The following is a 24,273-nucleotide window of genomic DNA, read 5'->3' on the forward strand; positions in this document are numbered from 1 at the left end:
TATTAAGCGCTGTTCTTCGGTATTAAGGGGATTGTACAGAGTTGTTATCACAGCCTTCTCCTAGCATCTTCTCACTTAAAACCTTTAAAAAAAAAATTCTCATGTTTTACTTTAGCAAATTCAGAGGACTGACAATCTGGAAACTGCTGTAAAAGATTGATTGTAGACTATTTATATATGACTGTGACCAAATTAGAATTTGTTTCCACGTGAGTCCTCCTTATGGCTTAAGTATTTTTTGGGACCCAGAAATAGTGCACACGATCAGAAATAAAGGAATTTCTGGCAAAAGCACTGATTTACAGTTTTGGTCCTCATCTAATTTAGTGTGATCTTAAAGCAAAATGAAATAGTTGAATTATTAACCAAAGAAATGTCTCTAAAATTCTGATTTTATTTTATTTTATTTTTCTAAGTCGGTTTTGTTGTTTTGGATTTTTTTTAATTTTCTTTTCTTTTCTCTTCTTTTCTTTTTCTTTTTTTTTTTTTTTAGTGTTCCAAAATTCATTGTTTATGCTCCACACCCAGTGCTCCATGCAATACCTACCCTCCATAATACCCACCATCAGGGTCACCCAACCCCCCATCCCTCCTCCCCTCCAAACGGCTCAGCTTGTTTCTCAGAGTCCACAGTCTCTCATGGTTCATCTCCCTCTCCAATTTCCCCCAACTCACTTCTCCTCTCCATCTCCCCATGTCCTCTGTGTTATTCCTTATGCTCCACAAGTAAGCGAAACCATATGATAATTGACTCTCTCTGCTTGACTTATTTCACTCAGCATAATCTCCTCCAGCCCCGTCCATGTTGATACAAAAATTGGGTATTCATCCTTTCTGATGGATTAAAATGTTGAGAAGTTAGTTTCTAGAAAAGTTTGAAATGCCAGGAAGTATAACTAGGTGTGTGCACACACACCCATGCCCCAGTTAATGCAATCTGGGAACATATGAACCCTAAAATTCTACATTTGAAATATTTAAAAAGCAGCCGAGGAAATTCTAGCTATAGGAGAGAAGGGAATACTTGAGAAAAATCTCTTCATCTCATGTACCCTTCCATTCCATCAGTCATTGAAACTCAAATTGTAAGAAAAAATTATGGGTGATTAAAAATTAGCATTCTTTTTTTTGAGATTTTAATTATTTATTTGAGAGAGAGCGAGCGCAGGAGCACGGGGAGAGGGAGAAGCAGACTTCCCTCTGAGTGGGGAGCCCAACGCAGGGCTCAGTCCTAGGACCCTGAAATCATGACCTGAGCAAGGTCAGAGCTTAACTGATTGAACCACCCAAGTACCCCCAAGTTAGCATTCTTAAGACAAATAATTTGCATGTTCATCATTCATTGTTCTGGCAAATAGGGAGTGTTCAGTTTCCTCCTATCTCACCCCCCTGTAAGGCCCCATTCTACATGTAACCCAGCTTTAGAAATAAGCAAAAAGCAGGACCCAAAGAGTTAGGTGGAAGGAGAGCCCTTTGAAGGCCCCAGACCCGTGCTGGGGAAGTAGCCCTGGGCTGTGGACTTTGGACCAGGGCCCTCCATGCTGCCCCCACACTGAATGGTGATGGAGGATGGGGACTGGGGTTGGATGGTTATTGTGCTTCTCTTTACGTTTATTAAGGGAGAGCAGTGGCGGCAGGGGCCCGTCCAGGTTTTAGTGATATAAATTTCTTTGTATTAAATTCATGTGTCTTGTGTCTTTATACCTTCTTGATATTAGCATTGAGAATGTTTTTGTCCACTGCATATAAGAACCTGAATTTCCCAGTCTTCTAGGGTGTCTAGCCCCCCATTCTGCCCATTATTAAGGGGGTCCCGGGATATGGGACTTGCCACTTTAAAACGGACAGTCCCAGGCAAATCACTGTGCGTTGGTCAGTCTTCCCAACTCCCGGTCCCCAGTGGGTGATGAAATAATTATAATTAGTGTTTTTTTGCTTTTCAACTGACATGAATGTCTCTCATTTTCAAGTATACCACCCCAAATCACTCTGGGGTATTGGTAGGCCTATAAGCCTAGGCATTAGGGGAGGGAGGAGAGGTAAGGGAGAGGGTCGCCTGGCCCTTTGTCTGCGGCCATCAGGATGGAGACCCCCAAGGACACCAATGCCACTGTACGTTTTCCTTTTCCTCAGAGTATTGGTAGGGATTTCAGGTTGCCTGGATTTGGTATCAAAGAGAGAAATGCAGGCCTCCTTAGGGGTTCCGTCTGTGCACAAACCCAGAGTTCAATACTGAAGGCATCAGCTGGGGAAGCATCCCCCTTTCCCTTCCTCTCATTCCTTCTTGACACCCCCGATGCAGTTTGTTCCTAGCAGGAACACCACTACCTGCTCTATGGCTTTGAGGGAATTGCAGCGATTTCTCTAGAATACCTGAATATGAGCATTAACGGTTACCTCTGTAGGGGTGGAAACATTTTTCCTTCTTCCCTCCTAGGTTCTTTGGCTGGCCTCGTTATTAAATTGACATAAGACAGGTTAACGGGAGAAAAAATTAATTTCTGGAGCCTCATAAAAATTGAGATTCAAAGAAGTGTCCAAAGCAGGCACCTTTTCTAAATGTGCGAAGAATTGTCAGGACAAGGGTTTGGGCTTGGAGTAGTGAATTAGTGAAGTAACAAGGGTTGTTTATACAGCTTTCTCAGGCCCTAAACTCCCTGCTTCTGGGGATGAGGCCACCTTCTACCCTTCTGATGGGAGGGAGGGTGCTTGTCATGGGAGAGATTTGTTTCCTGCTTTCAGGGAGACAAAGGATGGTCAGATCATCCTTCTGAGAAACTGACTGTTTTCTCAAGTCCCTTTAATTCAAAATAATCAATATGCAAAGTGGCATATCTGAGGATGGCAGAGTCTGCTCTCTTTCATTTGTAAGAAAAAAAAATAGCCTACAAAGGCTATTATAAAGACCTCTGCCTGGAAATACATACTATGCAAATATTAGAAAAGAAAATAAAGTCTCTGTGTAGTCTTGCCCATTCCCCAAACAAGTGGACTCAGTACTTCCTTGGACAGCCCTTAAAAATGTTTTTCGGTTTTTTTTTTTTCTGTGAAGTCACTTTTTAATCATGATGTCGAAAATTCTTTGTAAGGGCTAAAAACTCTTTTTGCTTTAAAACATTTGCCATACTTCTAAAAATTTGTTTCTCTTTATGTCCGATAATGTCGCATACATCGCATAAGGACTTGGAAGTATTTTCACCCATTAGCCAAAGAACGTTTGTTTAGAAATAAGCTTATTCTGGCGGCACCTGGGTGACTCAGCCGAGTATCTGACCCTTGGTTTCGGCTCCGGTTGTGATCTCAGGGTCCCTGCGATCGAGCCCCACATCGGGCTCTGCGCTCAGCGAGGAGTCTGCATGAGATTCTCTCTCCCTCCCCCTCTGATCCACACCCCCGCCACACACATGCACACAGGTGCATGCTCTCTCTCCCTCTAGAATAACTAAATATAAATCTTTAAAAAGAAATAAGTTTATCATGTTTGACATTCATTTTAGTGCTGGTCTTTAAGTGTATTCTAGCTGCCGAGGTAACAGGTGGTTTAGGCTGGTGGTTTTGGCCCCATCCCGGGTATTTACCCAAACGCTTTCCTCCCTTCACTCATCTCAGTAAACCTTCTTCTCTGACCCCTCACCACCCCACCTCTGCTTCTCCTGAGCCCCTGGCTTGAGGGACCCCTTTGGATTAGCTTCTCTGCCTGGGTTCGGATTACTCTGTGTTCTGCGAGGGTTTGAGATTCAAGGTCATCCTTGGGCCCTGTAGCTAGGCTCAGATGCAAGATGTCCTAGCGGGGGAGCCCAGGGGACCAGCCGTTCCCTGTGTCACTCACTGCAGTGCTCTGGAGCCCATACCCGCGTCTGGCCCTGAGCTCCTGTGCTGTTTGTCTGTTCCTTTCTGCTCCCGGTGCTCGAGGAAGCGCGGTCAGGATTCCCGCAGGGAACTCACAGTGAGCCCGTGCCTGCTGCGTGCCAGGTGCCCCTCCTGGGTGCCAGGCGCTGCTCACTTTACCTGCAGCCCCGTTCTCCCGAGTGCCTGACTGAGTGAGCCGCAGGCCGCAGTGTTCAGGGACTCTCGTTACGTGTTCACTGCACTCACGGAGTCATGGTACATTTACCCCTCCGGCATATTGGCATGCTTAGTCCGGATCTGTGGACCCTTTGTCTGTCCCTAGCTTCCTCCTTCAGAGGTTTTTTCCCGTGGGTGGCACTCACAGGCTGGATTCATCAGCTCCTTCAATCTTAACGATTGTGGGACACCTTGCATGGTCACACACGCTGCTATCAGAAATGAGCGATCAGAATGGATAATCACCTCCAGCATTTTACAGCTAGCCAGGGTAGTGGGAAATCGTCGCTCAAAGGCATTCTCTTTAGCCACTGCTTGTCCACAACAGTTGGGAATCGAATATAAATATAGTAATTTTCATGTGAACTGTATTATTCTGTTACCTCCATTATAGCTTAGTCTTTATTCTGTCCCACATTTCATGTCCTTTAAGAAAAGATCAACTTGGGGCGCCTTGGTGGCTCAGAGGGTTAAGCCTCTGCTTTCAGCTCAGGTCATGATCTCAGGGTCCTGGGATTGATCCCCGCATCGGGCTCTCTGCTCAGCAGGGAGCCGACTTCCCACCCCACCTCTGCCTGCCTCTCTGCCTACTTTGATTTCTCTCTCTGTTAAATAAATAAAAAATCTTAAAAAAAAAAAATAAATAAACTTACCAGCCATTGGAGTAATACCTACAGAATCCCAGGAACACGGGACGTGGCACGTGTCGCATCCAAGTGCTGGTTAGCAAAGTGTGCCACGTAAGCCAGACCCACACTCCTGAATGGGATTCTCAGTCTTTCTCTGCCAGGAGATGTTTAGAGAACAGTTACCAGATGTGACGTGAGACACAGATTTTACATTGCTTTGTTATTACTAAGGTAAAGAAGGAAAGGGCAGTCGTGGCAGAAAGAAATGGGAGACCCTATTCTGTGTTCGTCTTCCTTCTCAGTCATGTGTGAAGCGTTCTGCTTTCCAGGTTAAGCCCCCCACGAATCGGTTTTGGTCTTGAAAGGAGCAACAGTGGCAGGGGTGGCTCTGCATGGTTGTCCCTGTACCTTTTTCTCTTTGCCTGGTGACTTTTCACATCTCTTTCCCACCTTTCCTGCATGTTTTTGGTCAAATTTTCTTTGCTCAATATTCTGCCCTTCGAGCTTCTAGCATTTTCTGTTGAAAATCCACTTGGGGGACATCAGCATCAGTGTCTGGGCTCTAGGGTGCAGGGTGCTGTGGTGGGGCTCCTGCTCCCAGAACAGGCAGCAGAACAGTCGTGTCCATCCCACTCTCTTGGAAGCAGCTAACCCAAGTCTTAGTCCAAGAGGGAAAAGAAAAACCAATTGGAAGATAAGACCACAGGACTGTTGCAGTTATTTTAATAGATGGCAGAATCTAGTATGGTTTTTGCCTTTTGTTTCTAAGAAATTTATCATGTTTCCTAAGTTTAGGATTTTTAAAAAAAATTTTTTTCATGTAAATCTTTTTTTCTTCTCTTTCTTTCAAGGTTGCTGGTGTTGTCGGCCGTGCAGACCTCCTGGGGGCCCTGTTCTTTCTGTTATCTTTCCTGGGCTACTGTAAAGCATTTAGAGAAAGTAAGCATGATGTTTACCTTCTTAATTTTGAGATGAGAAATTATCTATGTATATAATTTTATCATTTTAAGAGAATGTTGGCCAAAAGGTCTCTCTTCAGATACGTGTTTACTCCGTTGCGTTTTTGATAATACAAAGTTCGTACATTAGCATTCACACGGGAGCCTTTTAGGGTGGTGAGACCAGGAGTTTTTGCGGTTTCCTAAAGCAGCTGTGATCAATTTTTGTCATTATATTTGCAGCAAAATTGCAGGGGGACAAACACTTTTGTTTACTATTCCTTATTAAAACCTCTCCGTGAGGGAAATAGAAAAAAGTCTAAAATGAACGAACAGTGATGGGTATGGACCTGGATTATGAAATTCTTGGTTTTGTCATTGGCGCGGTATTAATACGTACAAAGAAAGTCCTCGTTGCTGGCATTGCAACGGCTCATTGAGTGTGTGTGTCGGGGCAGGGGCTTTGGAGGAGTGGCCTGGAGCGGCCCAGCAGGTGCATTGACTGAGAGGCAGCAGGATCCCCGTATGCCTCTGCTCAGTGCGTGGATTCCAGTCAGCCCCAACTCAAGTCAGACCTTCCCAGTCGCCTTATCGTAGACACTGGATGCGAGGAATTCAGCGTATGTAGCTGTCATGCCTGCAAGCTCCAGCAGAAGTTCTACATTCAGTTTCTGTTATCTGAGGAAGTCAGAAGCGTATGGACTGCAGAGCTCTCCTTGTACCTCGCAGTCAGTGATTTCTGTTTGGGGGAGAGGCAGGGGGGGTGACTTCTTCTGGAATGTTGGAGCGGAGCCTTTTAAACAGGAGTGCGTGGACCTTGGCCTGCTTGAGGCTTTTCCAGAGTTTCTCAAAGCTCAGGTGTGCTCTAGCTGCCAGGCCTTTCGTAGGATTGTCATATATGTATATTGTCATATATGTACTTCGGTTTTTTCCGTAAATAATCTCTTATTGATACTAAAGAGCAGACCGCTCATTCCGAATTCTGTGCTGGGGTCGATGAAGCGGAAATCTCAGGGTTAGTAAACAGAGGGACCCAGGGGCCAAGTCCGACCCGCTACCCCTTCGCATGTGGCCTGCAAGCTAAGAATGAGTTGTTTTTTCCAAATACGCATTGAGCCATTACTACCTAATTTAATGACCACTACAGCAAATTTTAATAATGATTTTTACATGTTTTTTACTATTATAAAAATGGGGCAGTTTCTTTTTCTCCCATAATTCAATTTCCACAATACCTCACAACCCTGAGTATTACAAAAGAAAGTAAGAAAAAAAAATCACATTTTATAGATCTTAAATTCATCTTCAGCATTTAGCTCAAAGGTTTCACCATCCTCAGGAAATGGTTCTCCTACTAAACTCATCCGCTAAAAGTTCTATCCCAGGGGTGAGAAGACAGTCTTCGCTAGCCCATGGTCATTCTTTTCTCGCTTTTCCGAGCCAGTTAGGGCTGAACGGCCTCCAGTGGAAGGCTCAGACTGGACAGAGGAGGGACACAGGGTCTCTTTTCCCCAGCACAAGATGACACCTGAAGTCTGATGGGAGACTGGACCTGGAGAGCCTTGAGGGAAGGGTCCGGGCTCTGGATTCGGTCAGAGTCGGTGCTGGAAGGACAGGGGGGGAACGCTTGCCATTCTCATGGCACTTCTGTGTCTTTTTGTGAGCTTTCTTCATTTTCTTCCCCATCTTCTTGTCTGTCACCATTCCTGGTCCTCCTATGCCGTGTGCCAAGGGATTCACAGGAGGCAGTCCGGGAGCAGGTGGGGGGTGAGGACCGCGGGGTTGGCATCCTGGATACCCTAGTTGTGGCACCAGAACGGGAGCCACTGGGGGAGTTGCAAAGAGGCACGGGTGGGCGGGATGGGAGCCCCCGGGACTGGGCCCCGGCCACCGGGCATGGGGATTCCGCACATTCCACTGTTTCCCCGGCCTGCACTTGACTCGTCCTCAGCTCTCTGATTTTCCACACTTTTAAATGGTTGGGAAATAAAAAACAATGATAACATTTTGTGACATACAAAAACTTACATGAAGTTCAGATTCCAGTGTCTGTCCATAAAGTGTTGTGAAACAGGCACACTCATTTCTTGCCACGTTGTCTGGGCCGCTTCGCCCTGCCACGGCGGAGTTTCGCAGCGTCCACATGGGCCCGCTGGCTTCAAAGCCTGAGATGCTTCCTGCCATGTCCTTGGCAGGGTTTGCCAGGCTCTGAGACAGGTGATTCCCAGCGTAGTTGTCACCATCTGAGGGGTTCCAGAACTTTTTTCTGGATTGACTATTAGGGGTTTCCAGCAGTTTTTACTTAGGAACGTAGAAGACTTTGCTGTTAATGTAACAGCTGCCATTTCTTGACCATCTACTGGCACATGGGTATGCAGGTGTCTCTCTTTTTTCTCATTTAATTATGGAACAATCTCTAAAGTAGGTGGAGTTACTTTCCCATTTTCCAGATGTAGGACTCACAGTTGCAGTAACTTTTGGGGGCTCACGTAGTTGTTTATAGCAGAACTGGGTTCACACTGGAGTCTAACTCACTGGATTCTAACTCATTTCAAAGCCAAGGCCAACTGCCTTGTGCTGTTCTCCTGTTCATCAGTCTGTACTCACTGGACCGATGAGGCAAAGCTTTTCAAAACCACCGTTACAAATAACCAGGAGGGGGGCACCTGTGTGGCTCGTCGGTTGGGCATCCGACTCTTGATTTCATCTCGGGTCATGATCTCAAGGTCGTGAGATGGAGCCTCGTGTCGGGCTCCATGCTCAGCAGGAGTCTGCTTGGGAGTCTCTCCCTCTCCTCCCTCCACCTCCCCCAGCACGCGCTCGCGCACTCTCCCTCCCTCTCTCTCTCTCTCTCTCTCTCTCTTAAATAAATAAATAAACAAACCAGGAGACACATTCAATTCTGTTAACAAATTGTTAAAATATTAGGCATGATAATGTCATCACAGGTGTATTTTAAAAACAGTCCTTTTCTCTTAGAGACACAGGCTGAAGTATTTATAGATGAAATGGAATAATGTCTGGGATTTGCTTCCGAGTAATCTGAGAGGAGGCAGGAAGCATGTTGCCAGACTTGCCAGAAGTCAGTAATTATTTAAGCTAAGTTAGGGGACATCAAAGTCACTATAGCAGCATTTCCCCCTTATTTTTATTGTGGTAAAATATAGTGAACATAAAAGTGCCCATTTTAACCGTTTTTCAGTGTACCAGTTGAGCGCACTAAATACAGTCCCCTTGTTCTGTCACCGTTGCCACTGTCCACGCCCAAAACTTGTTCATCTTGAAAAACTGAAACTCTGTACCCATGAAACAGTGACTCCCCATCTCCCCTCCCCAGCCCCTGGCGACAACCAGTCTGCTTTCTGTCCAGAATGTAACTGTTCTAGGTACCTCATGTAAGTGGAATCATACGGTAGTTGTCCTTTCGTGTCTGGTTTATTTCACCCAGCATAACAGCCTCGAGGTTCTCTATGCTGTAGCATGTGTCAGAATTTCTGTCAAGGCTGAATAATTCCACTGTCGCATCTCATTTTTCTGTTTATCTGTCGGTGGGCTTGTGGGTTATTTCCATCTTTTGGCTACCGTGACTAATGCTGCTTTGAACATTGGTGTACCCAATAGGCTTCCTTTTAACCCTTGGTTTTTTCCTATGAAAAGATCCAGGCAGGGTTGTAAACTCTTCTAGCACAGGCTGTGTTGTTTGGATGTTCTAGGTATTCATAGTTATCTACCTTGAACTTCCATCTAGAAACTGTCCATAGTTTCCGGGGGTGGACTGGGGAGGGCCTATGAGGTTTTTCATTCACGGTGCCCCCTCCCTCCCATCCTGCACAGGCTGGACATGGGGCAGATTTTCTTGGAGCACCTGTGCTCTCAAACCAACGGCTCTGCTAAGACACATACCAAGGGTGACCCCAGTGGCCCCAGACTGTACCAGACCCCCTCAGAAGTTGGTTACACCCAGCCACACTCTGCACCCCCTTTTGTTACCATTATTTTTTCATACTGAGATGAAACCATCAATTTCCTTCTGACTCCCTGTGTTTCTGATACAGCAGAGAGGTTGGGGACGGCGCAATAGAACAGGATAGAGAATATTGGTGGTGACTTTTCTTCCTGGAGACTGAAAGCTAACTTAGCAAGAAGGCATGTCCACCTCTTCCTGGGTTGAGACCTCCCTACCTGTCATGATCATTAAATTCCTGAGGACACATGGCCCTAGGGATCTGGTGGGGGAGGAGGGGGGATGGAGGAGTGCACCTGCCCTAGCCTCAGCACATTGGGCACCATCAAGTGGCTCTTCCATGAGACTGGATCTGAGTGGGAGTGGGAGTAGGGGTTGGGGGTCCATTACTACTCACTGTTGTTTTGGGGGGGTTTTAAATTTTATTTATTTGAGAGAGAAAGAGAAAGAGCAGCAGGGAGGGGGAGAGAGAAAATCAGGTTCCCCGCTAAGCAGGGACAACCCCCAGCCCCGCCGACGTGGAACACAATCCCAGGACCCTGGGATCCTGGCCTGAGCCAAAGGCAGGTGATGAACCCACTGAGCCACCCAGGCGCCCCTACTAATCACTCTTTTGCTCATTACAGATGGTGCTACCTCATGTTCTTCAATGGGCAGATCTGAATTTGCAATTACAGAGGACAGTAATTTATCAGTTCTATTTTTCTGAAAGAAAATTAGAAATCAGATCTGTTGGCCTTTCCCCAAAACAACTCTGAAGTTTCATGAAGAATCATTTTATTAATTTTAACACATCCCTCCCTTAAAGAATCTATTCCTTGTTCTGAATGCATGTCAAAGACATCAGAAGTGTTTTCTGAAGAAAATCCTCAATGTTGATAGATTTAACATGTGGGACATATAATTTAGGAGACAGAATAAAACTTCTCACTACTTCTAAAGATTAATTTGGTGAAATAATGAAAAACTATCAGGAGACTAAAAGTTCTTCTGTCCAATGAATGGATACATTTATTAGCCTCGGTTAATGTGGAGTATTCCTGCAGAATGGAGTAAAACGAAAGACGTCGTATAGTCTTTTCTTGGTTCCTTTAGCATTGACCTTCTTTTTTTTTTTAAGCTGTATGTTTGAGAGAGAGAGAGCATGAGCACAAGCGCTCCTGGGGAGGGATACAGGGAGAGGAAGAAGCAGGCTCCCCACTGAGCAGAGAGCTCCATGTCGGTCTCAAACCCAGAACCCCAGGATCTTGACCTGAGCTGAAGACAGATGCTTAACCAACTGAGCATATTTTGATATGCTTTTGAATTCATTTGTAAATTACAAAATCATTTCCAAGAGCCATCTTCACAGAAGATACATTTTTAAAATAAAGCCTTTGGGAGCTAATACCGAAGATAAAAGTGCTCTAGGGACACCTGGGTGGCTCAGTTGGTTAAGCAGCTGCCTTCGGCTCAGGTCATGATCCCGGCGTGCTGGGATCGAGTCCCACTTCGGGCTCCTTGCTCGTCAGGGAGCCTGCTTCTCCCTCTGCCTCTGCTGCCACTCGGCCTGCCTGTGCTCGCTCTCTCTCCCTCTCTCTCTCTGACAAATAAATAAATAAAATCTTTAAAAAAAAAAAAAGTGCTCTAATATGTGATGGCTTTTCAATGAATACATTGATGCTTGAGAAACTGGTGTGGTATATTCCCGTCCTAATGGAACTATGTTAACTGTAGTAGCAAGGTGACCTTTCTTCTTCGGTCTGGTAGCATTCTTTTGACATTTATATGTTTGCTTTAAAACCGGAAGGAGATTGTTGGGCCTTTAATGTGATGTGTGTAAATGTTTTCAAGAAAGTTAACCGGGAAATATTTAATGTTTGCACACAGCTAGCAGTAGCAGACATAGCTTCCGCGGAGAGCCTTTTAAGAATATAAATAGATTTTCATTAGGTTGAAGTTACTTAGAACAGAAGACAAATGGACCAATTAGGAGGTCTTCAAAGAAGTGCTGACCTCTTGCCTACAGCACCCCCCAACACACACACCTTTCCGGGATCTGTTTCCCTCTTCACTTGAACCCCCCTTCAGGAAAAGGAAGGAATCGATGAAAATGAAGCCTGTGGCCCTGATTCCAGACTGGAATGGTGTTTTATAGTCCCTGTCAGCTTCCTTAGTCATTGGAAAATGTAAAGCTAGGAGGTTGCCCGCCTCCACGCATCCAGCCTCGGGTCTCCACCCTGAAAGTTATTATTGGTCTATTGTGTCCGCTCTGTTCTCTGTATCACCTGCCCAGGTAGGCTTTGAGTTACAGAGCATGATCATTTTTATTCCTTGTGAGTTTAAAGTAGGTGGTTGAAAACAAGCACCCCTCAATCAGCACTCTCCATCATTCTGAGTTGGTTTGCATTACTCTTTTCAGCTCCCACGTATTGTTTTCACACCACAGAGTATGGAGGGCAGGATTAAATTCTGCCTCCCAAGTTCCTTGCAGGTCTGGAGGCACAGATTTGAAAAAGAAGCTTACACTGAGGTATTAGCTTGCTTGGGGGAAGCCCGCATCTGAAACAGACTGCAGTTCTGTGAGTCCCTCTCCCCATGTGGCTCTGCGCCCTGAGCCCACCTGCTGGACTGGGGAGCAGGCAGAGCAGGATGGGACACAGTGACTGGATGGCGCCCCCCTTCACCCTCACCCCACCCCATGTTCTGCTCATATCAGACAGTCCCCTTTGCTCTGCCAGTCCCCCCTTCCCTCCTGTCTCCCAAATGCCCATTTGCTTCATTATCCACACCCCCCACTCCAGGACTGGTGCCCATGAGGTCTGCTAGAGCCTTTCCTAGTCTCTGTTGACCGAGACACTATGGTTTCAGCCACTTTTCTGCATTTCAGATTTTCCATACTGATCATTAAACATAATAGACTAGAAAGTACTTCTTTGTTTGTGGAGAACAACTCTCTGGAATAATCCTTACACATCATGTTAAGGTTCAACTTCATGCCTACGGTGGCTAAGAGTCTTTTTAAAGAAGAGTGTATTTTCATACGCTAATAATAACATCGCAGAGAAGAAACAGGCAGAGCCCTAGATGCAAAAGTATTTCTGGTAGGGCATCCATGATGACACTTTTTCTGATTCTGTTTTAAGCTAACATCAGTTTTGGTCATTCATTCTTTCACCAGTAATTAACCAAACATTGAGGGTGTCCTTTGTACCAGCTCCTGTGTCCTGAGTTGGGGATATAAAAACTAGAACAATCTGGGCCTCAAAGAGCTTACTTACAGTCTAGTATATGTTGATTAAAATAAAGCTGTCAGTATTCACAATGCTCAAGAAGCAGAATGTTCTGGTTTTCCATACTTCCTTGTTAACTTTTTCCTTCCTGTACACACCTCACAGTGGGCACTCAGTAAGTACTCCCTCTTTGTCATAGCGCATTTATGCAGAATTCATGGCTGTGGCCTTTATACTGTTAATTTTTTTTTTCTGTTTCTCTTGGAATGTGCATTTTTTTCTTTTCTTTAATTGAGATATAATTGACATCGCACATTTTATTGGTTTTATGTATACAAAATAGTGATTCAGTGTTTGCATATATTGTGAAACGAGCACAATAAATGTAGTTGGCATCCATCACCATATATAGTTAACACATTTCTTGTGATGAGAACTTTTAAGATCAACTCTCTTAGCAACTTTCAAATATGCAACAGTGTTGTTACCTCTGGGCACCATGCTGTGCATTTCATCCCCAGGATTTGTAACTTTTTGGAATTTTGACCTTTTAGCTGCCCACCTTCGCCCTCCTCTGGCAAACACCAGTCTATTCTATCTCTGAGTTTGGTTTTTAATTCTACGTCTAAGTGAGATCACGCGGTATTTGTTTTTCTCTATCTGACTTAACTTAGCACAATGCCCTCAGGGTCCAAACATGTTGCAAATGGAAGGATTTCCTTCTTTTTTATATCTGAATAATATTCCATTCTGTTTATACTGTGCATATATACCTATATGTACACACAGTATATATTTTATATGTACTATATATTTCATAGTACAGTGATTTATACTCTACATCTTATAGTATAATACTATACTGTGGTATTATATACTGTAGTGTAATATGCTATATGATGGTATTACATGGTATATAGTAATATACCATGTTATATAGTATATCATGTGTATATACATATATAGTATATAGTAATATGCCACACTATTAGATGGTATATATGCTGCATATTTTATAGCATATATATATAGCATATAGTATTTTATAGAGAGAGAATGTGTGCCTGTGTGTATATATATATGTATATAAAACAATTTTTCTTTATTCCATTCATTCGCCAATGGACAGAGTTTATCTCACATGTTGTCTATTTTAAATAATGTAGTGAACATGAGGGTGCCATATCTTTTCGAGACAGGGAGTACATTTCCATTGGATAAATACCCAGAACTGGAATTGCTGGATCATATGGTAGTTTTGTTTATGCTACTAATTTCTTTCATCTCTGTTAAATTTCCTTCAGTATCAAGAGAGCTTGATACTAATGGACATTCAGGTGTATATTTTTTCATTTGGACTTTGAGCTATATTAAGAAATAGTCACTCATTTTTTGTTTTCCCCTGTCTAGTCAGTGTGATTTTTACAAAAAGCCGACTGGTAAACATGTGCCAAACACATTGTCACGGCCATGATGGTTCCTAGTGCCAGTAGCTCATGTAATCCACATGTCTGTAAGTGTTCCACTGAGAACCAGAGCTCCTCTGTGGTAGAAGTTCAGTCCAGTATTTATTGGACACAAATAATAATGCTATTTATTGTTTAAACTTAAGGTTTAAACTTTATTGTTTAACTTAAACATTTTTATTTGTTTGTTTGTTGTTTAAACTTAAAGTTTAAACTTTGAAGTGACCTGGTCTTTGTTCTTTTTGGATCTGAACATAAATTCAAAGAAAGGTCTAGCATCAGCTACACAGAAACTTATAGTTCAAGAAAGGTTTTTAATATTTTTTATAAGGGAACAAAACATTGAGTACTCTGAAATTTGTGGTTTTAACTTGTTAAAAAGTTCTTTGAAGGGATACATTAGCTTTCTTTATAGATTCAGTGTCTGTATTATAAAGCTCAGGACAATTTTAACTGCTAGTTTATTAACAGGCAATTCTGTGCTAACCTCTAGAATCCCTGCCTTTTCAGAAAATGGAAAAAAAACCTACTCACGTAACATTTCTGTCTGTTTTGTTTGTTTGTTTGTTTGTTTGTTTTTGGTGATATGGTGCTTAGAATATCTTCATGCAAGATCTTTTGCAACAGAATCCTTTTTTTAAAAAGTAAATGTCCTTATAAGGGAAACCATAACTTTTTTTTTTTTTAAGATTTTATTTATCCACTTGAGAGTCAGAGAGAAAGAGAGAGAGCACGTGTGCAGTGGCAGAGGGAGAGGGAGAAGCAGGCTCCCGTGTTGAGCAGGGAGTCCAATGTGGGATCATGACCTGAGCAGAAGGCAGGCCCTTAACGGACTGAGCCATCCAAGCACCCCGGAAAACCATACATTTTCCTCAAAAAAGAAGAACACAAAGTCAGATAAAGTGGATGGTGCACTGGTCATCATTTCTGAATGCCCCAAACAAAAAGTGTTATTCCTATGATGAGACATCTTGTCAACACTGACATCTCATTTAAAGCCTAGTATTTTGGATTGGAAACAGATCATTTCTCTGCACAGTAAAACATGGTAGACCAGTCAAAACCATTTTTTTTTTCAAGATTTTATTTATTTACTTATTTGAGAGATTGAGACAGAGCAACAGGGAGCACGAGCAGGAAGGAGAGGGAGAATCAGGCTCCCCGCCGAGCAGGGAGCCTGATGCAAGGCTCCATCACAGGACCCGGATCCCAAGACCCCGGGATCATGACCTGAGCCAAAAGCAGACACTTGACCGACTGAGCCACCCGGGTGCCCCACGATTTCTCTTTTAAACAAATAACTTAAAATACTTGTTTCAGGGAAGCTAAAATGAACAAGAGAAATTTAATTTGTTCATTTATGCTGGGCAGGAGAGAACCTTTTTAAGAGAGGAATGGATTTGTTACATATCCAAAACAACCATTTTAAATTCTAAACTATTACGAAAGACAAGATCCCAAAGATTGGTTGTTGCAAGCCCTTAAACTCTGTCTGCTGTATTGCTGTCTTTACGTAGTTCAGGCAGCTGAAGTAAGAGAACTCTTAATCTTGGGGTATCATGTCCTCACATTTTCATTCTGATTTAAGACTTCGGGTTTTTTGTTTGTTTTGTTTTGTTTTTTTGACTTAGAATCACGCAGCTCTAAAAAAAAAAAATAGGTGACTGTGTAATCATGTAGCACAAGACTCTTGCTTCTAGATTTGGGGTCATTGCCAACTGAACTCTGACGGTGGTGTTCCTGTGTATTTTCTGTTCTCTGCCTTCATGTTTCATTGGTTCCTATGTTGCCTGATTTCCCCCCAGACGGGCTGGTACTTCAGAACGGCCGCTGCTGACTTCTTTCATTCGGCGGGTGGAGGCACTGCCTGGTTGGCGCCGACTTTTGGAATGGGAGTGTGATGCTCATTGTGTCGCTCTGGCAGAGGGAGTCAGGGCCACCTGTCGGGGTGGCGTGGTTCCCACACACAGCACGGCGTGCCAGGTTCAAGGCAGTGGAGATGCCAGGCATTGAGCGGTGAAGAGGGTAGCTCATACAATGCGGTGCTTTTTCTGAAAGAGGATCTCCCCCCAGAAAGTAGTGCCAAATCCAAGGCACATGCTTCATTAAATTGATCACATCTGTTGGCACTTGTGGGTGTTAGCAGTGACAAGTGTGTTTCTGTTCTTCATTTTGGGGTGAGTTTTTTATTCCCCCTCGGCTCCCTCCACTCCATTAGGCTTTGTCTCCATTTATCTAAGTGGTTGTATTCTCTTAGCTACGGCAGGCATATCCAGAAACAAGGAAAACATTTTCTAGGCCAGTTTATTAAGTTCTGGATCACAAACTGTTGATGTCTGCTAACGCAGCATAATTATCCTGGAGCAGGTGGTCTTCTTACGTGCTGAGAGATGTCACGTGGTGTAGGAATGGTTCTTTTCTTCTTCCCCTGGGTCACTGGTGATTACAAGTCAGTGGACTGGATGGAGATGAGACAGAGAACTCTGGGTGCATGCAACATCCTGAGATGCTGGCATCTAGTTATGTACTAGTTACAATTCCCTAGTCGGGGATGATTTTTTTGAATAAAAATATTCATAAATGCAACTGCACTGGCAGTGACATCTGGCTCTCAGGATTTATTGTTACTGTTTTTAACAGCTCTAAATTTAAAATTAATACGATCAGTTTTTGCTTTGCCTTTTTATTATTCCTTATGTAATTTTTTAAAAATTTAATTCCAATATAGTTGACATACAGTGTTATATTAGGGTTATGTAATTTTTTCAAAAAAAATTTTTAAATAGATTTTTCTCATCTCATGGTGCAGATTTTTCCATTGTGAGGCGATTTAAAGACATTAAATTAATGTCAAATGAAGAGATGTGACTTCTGGCTCTGCTTCCTTACAGGGAGCACATGATTAACTTTTTGATATTAAATTACGTATCATAATTGCAAAAGAAATGTGGTAATATAATAAGACTTCTGGTAGACATAGAAATGAAACCGTTGATTCCCCAAATCTTGGTTGAGGGCCAGCTGTATTGGAGGTGTCATCTCTGTTTCAGCTGTCCTGTTAAAATGCTCAAACTTAGAAACGGACGAACGGCTTGCATTAGTTACTAAACAAGAGCATGCTTACATAAATGCAAAGTCCAGATTCATCCAGATATGCTGTATCTTGACAACTATTAGCATTGGTCACCTTGACAAATCAAGACTCAAAAAAATTTTAGGGCGCCTGGGTGGCTCAGTCGGTTAAGCATCTGCCTTCGGCTCAGGTCATGATTCCAAGGTCCTGGGATCGAGTCCCACATTGGGCTCCCTGCTCAGTGGGAAGCCTGCCTGCTTCTCCTTCTGTGTCCCTCTCTCTCTCTCATGAATAAATAAAATCTTTAAAAAAATTTTTTTTAAATCTTGGGAATTACATGGGTCAAAACTTTGCTAACATGGGTCGTGTTACCAGAAGTCCACTAGGCTGGGCTCAAAACCAGTTTCCCAGTTGAGTACTTAATCTTTATAAGCTCTTTCTCAACCACCCCCATACTGGAAACACTGTCAGTGCTTTTGTACTTGGCCTTGGCGTATCATGCATTTGCCTACCACACATTTGTAAAGACTTTGATTTATAGGAAATCATGGAGAAACATTAGTTAAATTAAGCTTTCCTATTTGAATTCTGGAAAAACTGAAGTGTTGATGCATGGTTAGCCTTATGACTCCTGAAAATGTCAAGTGGCCAATCCCGTAAGAGTTTCAGGAGAAAGAGATTTAAAGAGGCAGACTCACTTCATGTTCTCCGAGTTTTCAAAGGCAGACTTGGAATGCAAACAAGGCCACGTGCAGATCGTTTCATCTGTAAACCGGGTCTCTGAGCACATGGGACAGACAGCAAGAAATACAGGGTGAGCCATGCATGTAATTTCCAAATGGCTAGTAACCACATTATAAAAAGACCCCCATTAGATGAATTTTAACTACACTTTTAGCCAAATATATAAAAATATGACAATTTCACTATATAATAATCAATATAAAAATTATGAAATATTTTATAGTCCTTTTTTTTTTCATACCGAGTCTTCCAAATCAGGTGTGTGATTTATACTTGCGACACATCTTGCTAGGGACTGGTAAGTTTCAGGTGCTCATTGGCTATGATGCCTTCTCTGGACAACGGAGGTCTCGAGTTCGGTTTTCCGAATTTGAATCCCTCACTGGGTTTGTAACTAACTACTGAAATTTTGCCTTTGATGAGAAATTACCACTGTTGAGAAGTGGCAATATATTTAATCATCACTGTAACTAAAGAAATTTCTTTAGCAAAGAAACATTGTCCCTCACACGTCTTTTACTGGACATGTCTGAACCAAACCAAAAGTATAAGAGGGAATTACAGGGTAGGACTCTTCCAAAAGAATTACCATAGAGGATTCAAGTGGTGTGGGGTGTCCACATCCCTTTCAGAAACTTGGGGTTTGAGAAGCATGGTGAAATTATGGGATGAGATTCGGGAGAAGGTTATCTGTTTTCTGTAGAAGGTTTTTTTTTCTGTATTTGGTGAAATCTGATTTAGCCATCTAAGGAGAAAACCATTTTAAATTCCAGACAAGTGGAACAAGAGCCCATTACTTCCACATCTCTATACTAATTTAACTTGTGTTAATGGAGTGCTTCAAGAGCTGTCCTTTGGGTGTTTTAATGGAAGAACTGGGAATTTTTTTCCTATTCAAAGCCACTGGTCCATGGTCGGGAGAGGGGAGGAATTCATCCAGGTTACAGTCATGTAAAATACAAGCCAATTCAGTTTTTCTAGGATGGAAGGTAAAATGGTCAAGGGATCTTCTTTCTTAATTTTTTTTTTTTTAAGTAATCTCTACACTCAACATGGAGCTTGAACTCACAACCTCAAGAGCAAGAGTTTCATGCTCTCCGACTAAGCCAGCCACGTGCCCCCAATGGACCGTCTTTAAATGTTAAAAACAGGGAGCCTTATATTGGGAAGTCCTGTTATGTTTCATGAAGAGTTCCAAACACAGATTGTGAGAATGAGAAAGCTTAGAAAACCCTAATCCAGGCAGTGGGGGAGAGGTTCATTTGGTTCCTAAAGCTTCGTGGATGTGGAAGCAGCAGGCAGAGGCTGGGGGCCCACGGGTCATCTCCACGCTGGCCTAGAGCAGGTCCTGTTGTGAGGGGCTTTCCTGAGGGGCATGGGAGCTGGACTGGGGAGTCATTTACTCCTGTTATCTGTGGAAGAGACCCCCCCTCCCAGTAATACATGAGTTCATTTATAATTAAAGGTGCCTATTTACCTACCAGCTGCTAAAATGAGAAAATCCCGAGTGTGGTTTGATATAGACTCAGGGAGATGTGCGATGGGAGAAACGCTCAGTGGACCATGTGTCCATTGGCTTGGAGAGGACAAGCCTTAAGGTTGGCATCTGCCATCCTTCTCCGTCATATCGGAAGGCGTGGAGCGTAGTGAGCTGTGATCACCTCCATTGTGCCAGCGGGACCCCGGGGCTGTGTTGCCGGAACTTGTGAGGCCTTTCCTAAAATCATCATTCAAAAGGAACCAGCCAGGGTTAGCTTTACGGTTATTTTGACCTTGATTTTATGTAAAGGCTTTGGTGTCTAGGATGGCAGGTGCTTTGATGTTGTCTGCTGATGATCACTAGCAAATCCCTCCCCAAAATAGTAAGTTCCATAAAAATGTAAACACTCAAATATAGTCATTTATTTAATGGGGTTTGTTCTTCTGACTCATAACTGTGGTCGTTCGGTTTCACATCCGTGGATGTTTCACATCCGTCATTGATTTCTACAGGTGAGGTGACCCTCAGCTGGCTTGAAGGGTCTCTCTACGCTGATCTAGAATGGTTGTTGGTAAGGAGAAGTTGGCTTCCAGGCAACTTATAAACAACTGGAAACTTGTGAACAATTGTGCCTCCTGAACAATTGGAAAGGCGATAGAGCAGAGCAGAGCCAAGACCTGATGTCAAGGGAGACAGGTGTGGGCTCACCCTAACAAAGAATATTCCAGTGACCCACAGTTTACAATCGAAATAGGCACTTGCAGAAAGTTAATCCACATCCTAGAAGGTCCTGAAGTCAAGACCGCGTGGCCCCTGCTGGAAGCGTCTTGGAAAGGGTCCCGGCACTTCAACAGTCCCGCCGCTTGTGCAGGGGAGCTGATCTGCACAGCCTGTAGAGGAACTGCTCCTGTCCCCCCGTGGTGGCTCTAGCATTTGTTTCTGGTGGACTGCGGACAGCAATTTCATCCACCAAATGCGTGTTGCCTTTCCAGAGTCAGTCAGGTGCCGTGGATTCCGAGAGCAGAAGTCTGAGTTGCTCCCATGAGCCACGCATGGCATCAGGGATGTGGCTATGAGCAAGCTTCCTCTCTATGGTGATGCTCTCCAACCTTTCACGGGCATCAGGAGCCCCTGGAAACCTGGTTAAAAGGCCAGACGCTGGGCCCCACCCTCGTGTTTCTGACGGCGCAGGTGTGGGTGGGGCCTGAGACCCTGCATGACAACCAGGATCCAAGGGCAGGTGCACAGACCCACCCATCAGTACCAGCGGTTCAGGGCAGTGGTCCCCACTACAAGCGATTTCCCCTCCTCCCAGGAATGTTGCAAAGCCTGTGACATTTTTGGTTGTCACCACTAGCACGGGAGTGCTGCTAGTATCAGGGCTAGAAGCTAGAGATGCTACCACACATGCACATAGTTGAAAAAAAATATATAAAGACTACAAAAGGGATTTACAGTGCAAAGTAAGACTTTTCCCCTCTGCTGCCCCAAATTTTCTTCTTAGAACTGTTCAGAAACTACTGTGATTGGTTCTTGTATGCTTTCCAGATATGATTTACATTGGCAAGAATGTTTATGTAATTTTTAACACAAATGGCCACATAGTTCTAGGTAACTTTCCCATCTCAGATATACCGGTAGGTAGGTAACGTTGCTCGCATTTTATAGATGAGGTTATTGAGACTGTGAATGTAAGTAATTTCCTCAAGGTCACATAGTAAGCAGCAGAGCTGGAATTTGGAATTCAGTTTTCATTAGAACTGACCCAAGATGCAGAGGCAGCCTAGGCAAGCGAACAGTTTGGCTCTCCAAGCAGGTTCACTTTGCCCTACTTCAGACCTATGTCTTTTGTAAATGTTTAAGGAGGTGAGAGCCTTACAAAGGAAGAACAGAGATGGGCACCACATGTGGCCTTCCCTTTCCTTTCAAGCAGTTCAGCTCTGGCCCCCAAATTGCAGACATCTCCCACCAAACACTTTGGAGCCAGACCCTCTCTTTCCAGAAGGCAGTTCAGGGACTTTTAGTGATGGCTCGAGCTTAGTCTTACCCCAGGCTTCATACAACAGAGTTGACATTCGTAGGGATGTTTTGGCTTGAGTCCGCATGCAGGTTGGCAGCCCAGCCTGGCCTGTGCCTTTCTCTGGACTCCTCTGTGGGTGGCTATAGGGCTTCTCGGGGCCACTCAGATACTGCCATCACCCCTGTGCTAGGAGCAGCGGTCACTGTTGGGGTCAGCCTGTGACCAGATGCAGTGCTTAATCTCGAGGGGGATTTCTTAACACAACTTGTCAGAGCGGCCTGTTAGGTGCCGGCAGGTTAGGACAAAGGAACTTGCCCCATTGGGATCCAGCGATGAGATATCTCTGTACCCAGGGCTTTACTGAAATGCTTCCCAAAGGCGGTGGGTGCCTGCTAGGGTCCACCTTGAGACCGGGTGTGTAGATCATTTAGAGGGTACTGTCTAACCAGAAATGCGGAACGTAGTACACTTGCCCACGGAAAAGTGCTATCAGGAGACCCAACTCTCAACTGTGACTATTTTCAGGTGCATGCTTAGAGTCGTAGCTCTGGTGCTAGGAAGGCTGAGCTTGTGTGACTTATGTTTGTCGTTTCTCTGAATCAGCAGGTAACAAAGAGGGAACACATTCTACATTCTGGGTACTGCTGAGTATCCTTCTGGGAGCGGTAGCCATGCTGTGCAAAGAGCAAGGGATCACCGTGCTAGTAAGTCCCCAAATGCGGTCATGCCTGCCCTTTCTTCCCCTGCAGCAGAGACGTCTTGGGCTGGCCTGGCCTCTTATTTCTCAGCCCCACTAGCAGCCCGTCATAGACCTTTCTGCCAGTTACTCATGGTTTCAGTACATCTGATATTGCCTGGAAACAGGCTGTCTCAGTTGATGATCATTAGCAACCATGGGAAATGCAAATTGGGAAATTCCTATGTGGGATATAAGAAATTGTGCAGAGGATCATGGGGAAGGAAGGGAGAACCAAATGGGAAGAAATTAAAGAGGAAGACAAAGTATGAGAGATTCTTGACTCTGAGAAACAAACTGAGGGTTGTGGAAGGGAGGTGGGTGGGGGGATGGGGCAACTGGGTGATGGGCATTAAGGAGGGCACGTGATATGACGAGCACTGGGTGTTGTACACAACTGATAATTATTAAACAGTACATCTAAAACTAATGATGTATTATATGTTGGCTAATTGAATAAGAAAAAAAAAAGATAGTGATTAACTCCTGGGGCACCTGGGTAGCACAGTCAGTTAAGCTCCCAGGCTTGTGAGCCTTACGTCAGGCTCTGAGCGCGTGCTCTCTCTCTCTCTCTCTCTCTCTCCCCCTCTCCCTCTGCTCCTCCTGCTCTCTTGCACGCTCTCTCTCTCTCTCTGGGATAAGTAAATTAAAAAAAAAAAAAAGAGCAATTAGCTCTCATGGAAAGGTGCCGTAGGAAAAGAGGAAAGAACAGTTTAGGTTTTCTGGAGTGCTCTCCTGTTTCGGCAGGTCCAAATCCACCAGTGGGCCGACCCCATCCGTGCTTCTGGTCCTGGATAGAGAAGCACCGAGTGTGTGTTGTGCTCAGCTTGGACTGGAAATGTCGAAGAGGAAAGGAGTCGTCTCTGAAGAATATAGATGTTCTCCTCCTATGTCTGATCGGAACTGAAGCCCCAGGGAGGGAGAGGCATTGAAATCCACTTTCCTTTTTCACTATTCTAGCTAATTTTATGCTGGACATTAGGAAAATTTAGAAATTAAGGATATGATCAGGGTGGAGAAATGGAGAAACAAAGATATGGGATTTTTTTTTTTTTAAAGATTTTATTTATTTGACAGACAGCGATCATAAGGAGGCAGAGAGGCAGGCAGAGAGAGAGGAGGAAGCAGGCTCCTCGCTGAGCAGAGAGCCCGATGCGGGGTTCGATCCCAGGACCCTGAGATCATGACCTGAGCCAAAGGCAGAGGCTTTAACCCACTGAGCCACCCAGGCGCCCCCAAAGATATGGGATTTGAATGGGCCACGTAGGAATAGCTTGGAAAAGAAAGCAGATGAAGTTATATGAGATTTGATGTAAGTCAAAGCAAAGATCCATGGTTTTATCAGGCTCAGCCTATAAGATTAAGGTTAGATAGCTAAAAATGGCATAGAAAGAATTACTCTGCAAAGATACTTGAAGTTTGTTCAAAGCCCCTGTTTTTCAACCTTGACATTATTGACATTTTGGGCTGGATCATTCTTTCTCATGGGAGGGCTCTCCCGTGCATCATAGCATGTTAGGCAACATCCATGGCCTCTACCCCCTAAATGCCAGAAGGACTCCCTTGGTTGTGACCACTTAAAATGTCTCTAGATATCGTCAGGCATCCCCCAGTGGCAAAACCACCCACTGCTCTAAACCCTTGCCTCTCAAAGACCAGCAGCATCAACACCATCTGGGAGCTTACTAGAAATTTAGGATCTCCAACTGCCCCCCCCAAGTCCTGCTGGGTCAAAATCTCCATTTAACAAGGCCCAAGGTGACTCCCATTAATATTTGAAAAGCACTAAAGAATTAGGTTGAATTTATGTAACTAAAGATATGGTAAAATTTAGCAATTTCCAGAAGTGTGATTAGAATGTGGACATTTTGATGATGCATTTAAATGGGAAGTTGGAGAGTGCCAACCACAAGGGATGACAAGATTCCCTCGCCCCTTGGTGACTG

At 44.1% G+C, this 24,273-nt stretch overlaps 1 protein-coding gene across 2 annotated transcripts in view; it reads left to right on the forward strand.

Annotated features, from left to right (window-relative positions):
* The window catches only part of TMTC4 (transmembrane O-mannosyltransferase targeting cadherins 4), a 64,129-nt gene that overhangs the window by 12,749 nt on the left and 27,107 nt on the right, over window positions 1–24,273 (forward strand). The window contains exons 5-6 of one of the 2 annotated variants that reach the window (XM_032881094.1): window positions 5,546–5,633; window positions 22,195–22,295. In XM_032881094.1, coding sequence (XP_032736985.1) covers window positions 5,546–5,633; window positions 22,195–22,295 — 189 coding nt within the window. The remainder of the gene's footprint in view (window positions 1–5,545; window positions 5,634–22,194; window positions 22,296–24,273) is intronic. The other variant, XM_032881095.1, reaches the window with a different exon arrangement.

This window comes from Lontra canadensis, unplaced genomic scaffold (assembly GCF_010015895.1).
Source record: "Lontra canadensis isolate GAN:19392208 unplaced genomic scaffold, GSC_riverotter_1.0 scaffold73, whole genome shotgun sequence".
Lineage (NCBI taxonomy): Eukaryota > Metazoa > Chordata > Mammalia > Carnivora > Mustelidae > Lontra > Lontra canadensis.